Source organism: Mizuhopecten yessoensis, unplaced genomic scaffold (genome assembly GCF_002113885.1).
Source record: "Mizuhopecten yessoensis strain PY_sf001 unplaced genomic scaffold, ASM211388v2 scaffold7205, whole genome shotgun sequence".
NCBI lineage: Eukaryota > Metazoa > Mollusca > Bivalvia > Pectinida > Pectinidae > Mizuhopecten > Mizuhopecten yessoensis.
The window spans coordinates 188,127-197,591 of NW_018406933.1; the positions used below are offsets into that span (position 1 = coordinate 188,127).

At 38.4% G+C, this 9,465-nt stretch overlaps 1 protein-coding gene across 1 annotated transcript in view; it reads right to left on the reverse strand.

Annotated features, from left to right (window-relative positions):
- Positions 1–5,588: 5,588 nt before the first annotated feature.
- LOC110453255 (E3 ubiquitin-protein ligase RNF19A-like) overlaps positions 5,589–9,465 on the reverse strand; it is a 4,465-nt gene continuing 588 nt past the window's right edge. Inside the window, exons 2-4 of the mRNA XM_021502140.1 lie at positions 8,540–8,718; positions 7,097–7,373; positions 5,589–6,847 (exon numbers count right to left, since the gene is read on the reverse strand). Coding sequence (XP_021357815.1) covers positions 6,210–6,847; positions 7,097–7,373; positions 8,540–8,683 — 1,059 coding nt within the window. The 5' untranslated portion in view covers positions 8,684–8,718 and the 3' untranslated portion in view covers positions 5,589–6,209. The remainder of the gene's footprint in view (positions 6,848–7,096; positions 7,374–8,539; positions 8,719–9,465) is intronic.

Consider the following 9,465-nt stretch of genomic DNA (forward strand, 5'->3'; position numbering starts at 1 on the left):
AAAAAAAGCGCTCGGAGAAGACAAGGAAAATCAACCCCCTACCAAACAACTAAGGTTGGCTGACTCTGAAAGTTACCAATGTCACGTCTGTGATAAACGAATCAGAAGATTGCATAACTTCAGAAGACATTTGGCAGGTCACGAACGACCGTTCTCGTGTACTCAATGTCGTGTTTCATTTACCAGGAAAGATCATTTGAATCGACACATGACGACCAAGCATCAAGATGGTGGAAACGTTTCAGCTCTACCTAGACCCGCTCGCATACCCATACCAGAACCACCTCACATACAGTCTCCCACGCCTGGTCCGTCTCAGTCTCCGACACCTGGATCATCTCAGTCTCCCACACCTGAACCCTCTCACGCAAGGTCTCCCATAGTCGAACCTGTAAATACACATCAGTTTTCGGATGAAAGCAGCTTAAATGGCTCCGCTAATGTAAGATCCATCTACCCTAACGAAGCTGACAATGCTGACTTACTTACCTTCTTTAGCAACACCAAAGAAGAAGTTGTGAAACATATCACAAAGCAGTGTCATTCTTTACACGGGATCAAGTGGTACCTCTGTGTACAGGTGGAGCTAGAAAAGGAAGATAAAGAAGGCAACAAACAACAATCCTACCCTCATTTCCGGAGTAAAAATTACATGTATTTACCCGATGAAACATTTTCCCTCCATAATTTAAATGAAGCATTTCAGAAAATGTTTGTTTCATTCCAAGACTACCTGAGAGAGGGATCTAATTGGAGACTCAAGAAAATAGTGAAACTGGAAATTAGTACTGCAAACTACTCACCCTTGAGTGGTTCTTCCTACCTACCAACACCAGCCACTTTCCGATATTCAAGCATCATCAACATCGTCAACAAAGACGAAAAGTGTTTCCTGTGGTCCATCTTGGCTTCTCTCCATCCCGATCATCAGGTTCCGGAACGAGTGACAAACTACATACCATACGAAGCAGAACTGAACATGTCTGGGATACATTACCCTGTGACAATATCGCAAGTGGAAAAGTTTGAAAGACAAAATGACATGTCCGTGAATGTGTTTGGATATGAGGATAAGGATATATTCCCCCTGTATGTTACGAAATTACGGCAAGTACGTCATCATGTCAATTTGTTGTATTTCAAACAAGGTGAGAAACGTCATTATTGTCTCATTAGGGATCTCGATAAGTAAAACTTCCAAAAGAAGGTGAAGACATGTTAGAATTTGAAGATTTTGTGAAACAGTTGAAAGTTCCGTTTGTCATCTATGCAGATTTTGAAACTTTCGCTCAGAGAATGGATACATGTCTACCCAATCCAAAACAATCGAGTACGACTCTAAATACAAAATTCGAACCCTGTGGGTTTGGCTATCAAGTGGTCAGCATAGATAAAAAGTATACAAAACCTCCCGTCATTTATCGCGGTTCAAACGTGAGTAAAACTTTTCTGGAACATGTACTAGAAGAAGACAAGGAAATCCAAGACATTTTAAAACATGTAGAACCTTTAGTCATGTCTCTAGAAAATGATCGAGAGTTTCAAACTAGCACAAAATGTCACATATGTAGTCAATATTTTACGCAAAATGTCAAAGTCAGAGACCATTGCCATTTGACGGGTGAATTAAGAGGGGCGAGTTGTCAGGGTTGCAATCTCAATTTTCAATATCCCTCTTTTATCTTTTATTCCCATCATATTTCACAATCTTAAAGGGTTCGACGGTCACATCATCTGTGAAAGTATGGGCGTATTTAAAGACTCTGACATTAAGTGTATTCCCAGTAATATGGAAAAATTCATTTCATTTAGTTTGGGAAATCTCCGATTTATAGATTCGTTTCAATTCATGTCTCAGAGTCTAGAATCGTTAGTCAAAAACTTAGCTTCAGAGGGATTAGGATCATTTAAACATCTATTCAGTGAATTTTCTGTAGAGCATGCAAACTTGTTGTTGGGAAAAGGGGTTTACCCTTACGAAAACGTGGGCAATGAAGACAGATTTGACGAAACGACATTACCTCCAAAGTTGGCTTTTTACAGTCAACTGAGCAAATCAAACATTAGTAAAGCAGATTATGAGCATGCACAGAGTGTCTGGAATACATTGAGAATTCAAAATTTGGGAGAATATCACGATCTTTATTTAAAGACGGACGTTCTACTCTTAGGAGACGTGTTTGAAAATTTTAGAACCATGTGTATGAATTATTACAAGCTAGATCCGTCTCATTTTTATACAAGTCCCGGACTTGCATGGAGTGCTGCACTCAAAATGACTGGAGTTTGTTTAGAATTGTTGACAGATCCTGACATGTATCTGTTTTTCGAGAGCGGGGTGCGGGGTGGAGTGTCCATGATATCAAATAAATACTCAAAGGCTAACAATTCCTACGTACCAGAGACGTACGATTACTCAAAACCTGACAAATACATTCTCTATACAGATTGTAACAATCTGTACGGTAAGGCCATGGCCGAGCCGTTACCCATGGGAGATTTCCAGTGGGTTGACAATGTGGAACATTTCAATGTCAAAAACATACCCATAGACGGTGACATGGGATACGTCTTAGATTTAGAATACCCACCAGAACTACACAATCTTCATTCGGACTATCCGCTTGCTCCGGAAACCAAAGTCATTTCTGACGAAATGTTATCTCCCCATAGTAAAGAATTATGGAAAATATTACACCCCAGTTTCGAATATACCGACAGCAAACTGTGGGGACGCGTTGCCACTCCTAAACTCGTACCCTCGCTAGAAAACAAGACGAAATATATCTGTCATTATAGAAACTTGCAGCTTTACTTAGAGTTGGGAATGAAACTGACCAAGATTCACCGAGTATTAGAGTTTAGACAGCATCCATGGTTGAAGAAATATATTGATTTTAACAGTCAAAAAAGAAGGGAAACTTCCTCCGAATTTGAAAAAGATTTCTTTAAATTAATGAACAATTCTGTCTTTGGTAAAACCATGGAAAACGTACGCAATAGGGTCGACATAAAACTGTCTCACACGGAGAAAAAAATGAAAAAATATGTGGCAAAACCGTCATTTCAAAGATTCAAGATATTCAACGAGGATTTAGTGGGAATAGAAAACAGCAAAATTAAACTCGTACTCAACAAACCTGTGTACGTGGGTCAATGTATATTAGATCTCTCTAAATGTATCATGTATGATTTCCACTACAACCACATGCTATCTAAATATGACAACATACGTCTGTTTATGACCGACACCGACAGTTTGATGTATGAAATCTCGGAAGTGGCAGACTTATACGAAACACTACAAGAAGACAGACACTTGTTCGATTTATCAAATTACCCTACCGATCATCCAATCTATGACATCACCAACAAAAAAATACCGGGAAAGTTTAAAGATGAATTAGGTGGGACGATTTTACAAGAATTTGTTGGACTCAGACCTAAAATGTATTCCTATACATATAGCGCTGATAAATCAAAGCAACTAGCTAAGGGAATTAATCGGAGAACCATCGTACACGACTTACGTCACGATATGTATCTAGAATGCCTGTTTGAATCTAAAACCCTGATGTGTGACATGAATTCTATCAGAAGTGACAGACACGACTTACACGTATACACCATCAGAAAAGCCGGTCTCTGTAGTTTTGACGACAAACGCTACGTAAAACAAAATGGTGAAACGTGGTCACGGTCACTACAGAATAAAAAACGACATACATTGATTACAACTTTAATGAAAGTAGGTACAAGAACTATAATTATTGCTTGCCGAAATGTCGAAATACAAGGTTTTTTTAATTATTTGTTGTACATCTTAGAGTTTGCTGTTTACTTATTGTTGTACTTGCCGAAATGTCAAAATACAAGCTTTTTAATTATATGTTGTATATACTTTTAATTTTATGTATATATACGTATAGACCATATGTAGTTTTTTCATAATTATTGTTGCTTGTCGAAACGAAATACAAGTATACGACAAAGTATAAGAGTTACATCATGTTTCAGTTGGCACAATTTCAACGTATATTTTAGGTAGAAATTTCGGAAATACACATTAATCTTTGTACATATCAAACCACCCATTTAACCTCATTTCTGTGTTTGTGTTTCATTAATTATTCCTACTGATGATTATATCGGTTCTTGATTTTCTATATATTTACAAAAAAATAATTCTACAAAGACCTACAAAACCTTCACCATAGATAGACTATTGAGTACTTATTCTCTATATTCTGTACGTCCTCTTATATCTACTTTATCATTTAGCAGTATACACTCAGTCCTGCCTACACGGTATGTTAGTAAAGCAGTTTTAAAGCAATTCGAATTTTTCAAATCATTTTACCCTGCTAGGCTATTACATTCCAATGACGTTTTACCGGGGTCAGATCCTCCTGCATGTGGGTGGTCTTTCCAAGGTTACCTCCTTAGGCTATACATTCCAGGGATTTCCCCTATTGCATCATCTGACCTAAATACCGCCGTAATAAGGTATTACCTGTTGCGACTTGTTTATTTTAAGAACTAATATGTGCATAACGTTGGTGGACGTGTCCAATCTTGTTTGTGAACCTGTCGTAACTTGTTTTTATCTATAAATAAACGTGATGGCATCAATCCAAATAGGAAATGGGGGTTTTAAGCCACTTTATCCCTCCCTCTATATTTATAGTTAACAGTGAGGGATGAGGGACTGACTCCATGACCTCGATTTAGCAACTTTAACATTCCAAAAAGGGGATTTACCGCTAGGCTATTACATTCCAATGACGTTTTACCGGGGTCAGATCCTCCTGCATGTGAGTGGTCTTTCCAAGGTTAACTCCTTAGGCTATACATTCCAGGGATTTCCCTTATTGCATCATCTGACCTAAATACCACCGCCACATCCTCCTTTTAAAGGGGATTAAGGTCAAAGGTCACATTACGTCATCGCCCTAGGTCAAATGTTATAATCCCCTTTTAATCCCCTTTGAAAATGAAAGGGGAGGGGGAAATAAAGACAGTGGTGTTTGTTTCGCGGGAAATTATTAACGAAGAAGTAGCGAAAATTAGAAACCAGCGAAAAAGAACAGATTTACAGTAAATTATTTATTTATCGCCATCTGTGTGCACTATTTTGTGCGACCTGATTTTATCTATGAGTTTACGTGGGGAGACCTTTTGTACTTGAATATATATTATATAAAGATATTCTATTTGCAAAAGTCATTAAAATTAAGATTCGTCTCCTCCCTTAAATAAATAATGGTGACATAAACATATGGCTTCAAAGTAGCAAACATGGATGACTGTAAATTTAGGTGATTCAAATAGGAAACATGCATAAGATAAAATGTTCAATGTACAAATCTTACAGATTATTTTTATATTTTATGTATCCCTACATGTCTTACTAACCTGTATATAATATACACATACGTTGTAACATTACTATAATATACTAAATAATCTATATTTTCATATTGAATCTATTTTTGAATCTTTAGAGGAATGCATATATTACAAATATTAATAGAATCTTCCCTTACATTGAGGGTATGACAGAGAAATCTCAAATAATGATAATAATAATAATAATAATATACAACATTTATATAGCACCATATTTATAAAATGTGAAATAACTCTAAAGCGCTTTACACGATATGGATAATTGTATTAGTTATAACTGACAAACAAATAAGGCACACAAAACACCGTTATACATTAAATAGGAAGATCATTATCTCAATATGCTCATGTACATGACGTCTGTGCAATGAGACTAAAATGCAGACATGCAAAGGTAGGTCTTTATGTCCTTCTTGAATTTGGCCAGGGTCTTTGACTTTCTCATAGCAGATGGTATGCTATTCCACAACGTGGCCGAAACAAAATCCGACGGTTAATTTTATTGTGTTGTCTAACCCGAGGGCTCTAGCGTGACATCAACACAATGTTGTACAATTTAGTTAATTGCACAGTCAGTCAATTTTCATAATTATGGTCTGGTCCAACTCTTGAGCAACGGAATCGTGAAGGGGAAACACGATTTTAAACAAGAGGTATCACAACTGATTTAGTTTTTGAATTTCAGAAACATTTAAAATAATATATCTCTATAGAAGGTGGAAAGGTGATAATGCTATTGGCTGGAAATATCGCATGCATATTAGGTGTAAGTGGAAAAACGTCTGTGAAGACTGTATCTCTCAGACAATTTGTCGTTTTGCAGGATCACATTGTTCATAAGCGCCCCCACACGGCCAGTAATACGTGTCAGTCTTCACCTTCAGACAAATAAAACAAAATTTTGCCTGACACGTGTTCCGCGGACACGACATGTGTTTACAGCTGTCTTCCTCGTCGAACTCAATGACACAACTACACACTGGGCATGCGCGAACGGAAGGACAGTTCGGAACATCAACAAGAGTCCGCATGGAGCAATTTCTAAGGAGATTTCTTACGTTTGGAAGGCTTTGTTGACATTCTGAGTTTGTACAAATGTTTTGAGCGAAGCCTACAGGCCCTTGGCATTTCACACAGAAGGAATGTTTACAATAACGACATTTTATAACGCTTCTGTCACAGGTATCTTGCTGAGCTTCATCACAGTTTGGACATAGATAAACATTTTTCTGTTTTTCCAGCCAATTTGAAAACATTTTGGACAAGAAAAGGTTGATTTCGTCATTCGACAGACAAGCACGAATGCTGATGTCCTTGAAATTCCAAAGGTGCGCGCACTGCTCGCTAGGTCTGCTAACATCCGGTATGGCAGGGCACGTGACATCTATGGCGCCATTGTTAATTTTATTCCACGCATATGCATACAGATTATCTGGTGCTGAAATAGATATTGAAATTATGAAAATAATACGGATTAAAAATATGTTGTTTTATTAACAAAAGCGAGGTAAAATAATTGGCATTGTCCGTTATCGTCTAGTAAAAGGGGGAGGGGAGTATATTAAGATGTTTTCCTTTTCGACTTGTACTTATCTCTAACACAGGGTTGGCTGTAGGGGGTATGAGAGCATACAAATTCTGGACTTACAAAATAGTTTTAGGCTTACTTAGCTCAGATCAAACTTACATATGGCATGGCTACATGTCATGATTACACACGTGTCGTCACTGTACGGGTCTGTGACGTCACGTTTCGATGTTCGGTACCTATGGGGCGCATCTCTAGATTCAGGCCTTCGGATCAAGTACAGCTTCGCCAGGCCGGGATAGTCAGAAAGTAACTTTTTCTTATCCAAGATGATGCACCTATTTTTTACCCAAAGGTCAAGGTCTTGACCGGTATCGTCGCCATCTTCTTTCAACTTTTTGCGAAGACTAGAGATGCATTGCGCAACACTCCACGTCTAAAACGAGAGAGTACAAAAGCATTCGGGAATACAGTATTCATCTTCCAACCGCAAAACACGTAAAAATCCCCCTCTGATGACGAAACGATCAGATTTGAACTTGTGAGTGGAATATTAGCTTAAGGATCCCTGTACTGCTGCAGGTAACACTAGATAATTAACTGCACCTATTCGTACATAAACCGCCCTAAAATTCGTTTTGGATGTACCTGTAGCGAAAAATAGCGGGAGGTTCTACCGATGAACAGGTAGCTAGGTGTTAAAGCGCTAGGCATCAGGATTAGCATCTTTGTACGATCCGGTACGATCCAGTCTATCTGATTAACCTTGGCTAGCAAGGACGTAGAAGTAGAGGTTCAGGGTTAGAAACCTGGTCAGAACCCGTCCCATTATTATACTCATAACAATGAAAGTGAGTTGTTTATGTTTAAAAGGTGATTTTTTTTTTAATTATTCATAGGAGTTCCTCAAGTTATAGTTTTCTTTTCAGAAATCATACAAGTAGCCATATAGGAGAAAATGTTCCGATCAACAGTTAAAATTCCTGGCAGTGGTGGTACGGGGGACATAAAAGAAAAACGAGGCATTCGTTTTATTTTCTGTTTTATTATATCTCCCTCGTGCGATCGAGTTTGTCTTGTGGTGAATTAAACTGTGGTATTGTAGAGACATGTGGTGTGTTGACAACTCTTAGCTCCCAACACTAGCCTCGGTTAGAATACAGAGGTAAATCACTCACGTGTGGCGAACGCGCCGAGACGTCACAGCGATTGTCTGTGTTCTTAATCAATGAAGAAAACCCATTTTTTTCTCGAACAATATATATCACGAACACCAAAATAGTTCTTGGAAGTAGCCTGCCCGAATGACTTGATAGCGATGTTATTGTCGGTGCGGTCAGCAGTCTAAGAGAGATAACTCTCCCCAAAATCATTACATTATTCTCCATCAATGAACACAGTGAGGTGTTTATCATTACTTAGACTCACAGGTCTCGCTAATTAAAGCTTTTGAAAGAAGTGAAGACGTCTTCTTCACCGAACCTCCACACGCGCGGTCAGCAGTCTGAGGGAGATAACTCTCCCCAGATTCATTACATTATTCTTAATCAATGAACACTGAGGAATTTGCTAATCAAAGCTTTGAAAAGTTTAAGAAGGTACCTTTGGGACTGAAGTAAAGACATCGCCCTCTCCAAACCTCCACACACCGATGCAATTGGGCAGCACCTTCCCTCCAGTGCTTGATTTGAACAGTTTTTTCTTAGGTTCAAGAAAATCATTGTAATTGCGGCGCTTCCTATTCATTTTCCAACCCGTGGTATTGATGACGAAACAGAGGACTGAAAATGAACACAGGGACTTGTGAGTAATTGAAACTCGCCAAGGTAACATTGGGAAATGATCATTTACATTGAACACATGGATCCTGATATTAAACCTGAACCTGAACATGGTATAATGAACTACTGTGTAACACATACTATGATACGTAATGCAAGGATTTCACAATCAACACAGGGGCTTGCGAGTTAATCCAAAAACTGAAGAGCTTGATACTAAACGAACATGTGCACATCTATACATACGCGTGCATATTAACACAGAGGCATGGTGATTAAATTAACACAGTAATACGCCAATGCATATAATATTGCACAAATTGAAAATACAACGGGTAACCTATACTCATAAGATTAACACAAGAACTTGGGCATAAACAAAGGGACATGCGAATTAGGGGTCTGACAATAGCGTTACTTTTCAAATAGCGTTATAAGTGTTACTATAACCCGACAATGATCACATATACTGGGGCTGTGACACAAGGACACGATAGCTAAATGCATAGGTACAGGAACTTAAGTATACGGCACAAAATGTATGTACATGAATTCAACTTCCTGATATACACACACTGTGCGAAGTAATGTACAGTGTTTGAGGAGTTGATCAACCTAGGATATGTAACACAGGGCCTCGAGCAGTTGTACGCGTGGCTATATAAGACGTTGTATGGGTTTGTTGATGGATCAACTCCCGGTCAAATTGATACTCCATGTATTACTATATACCATCAAACATCGGGG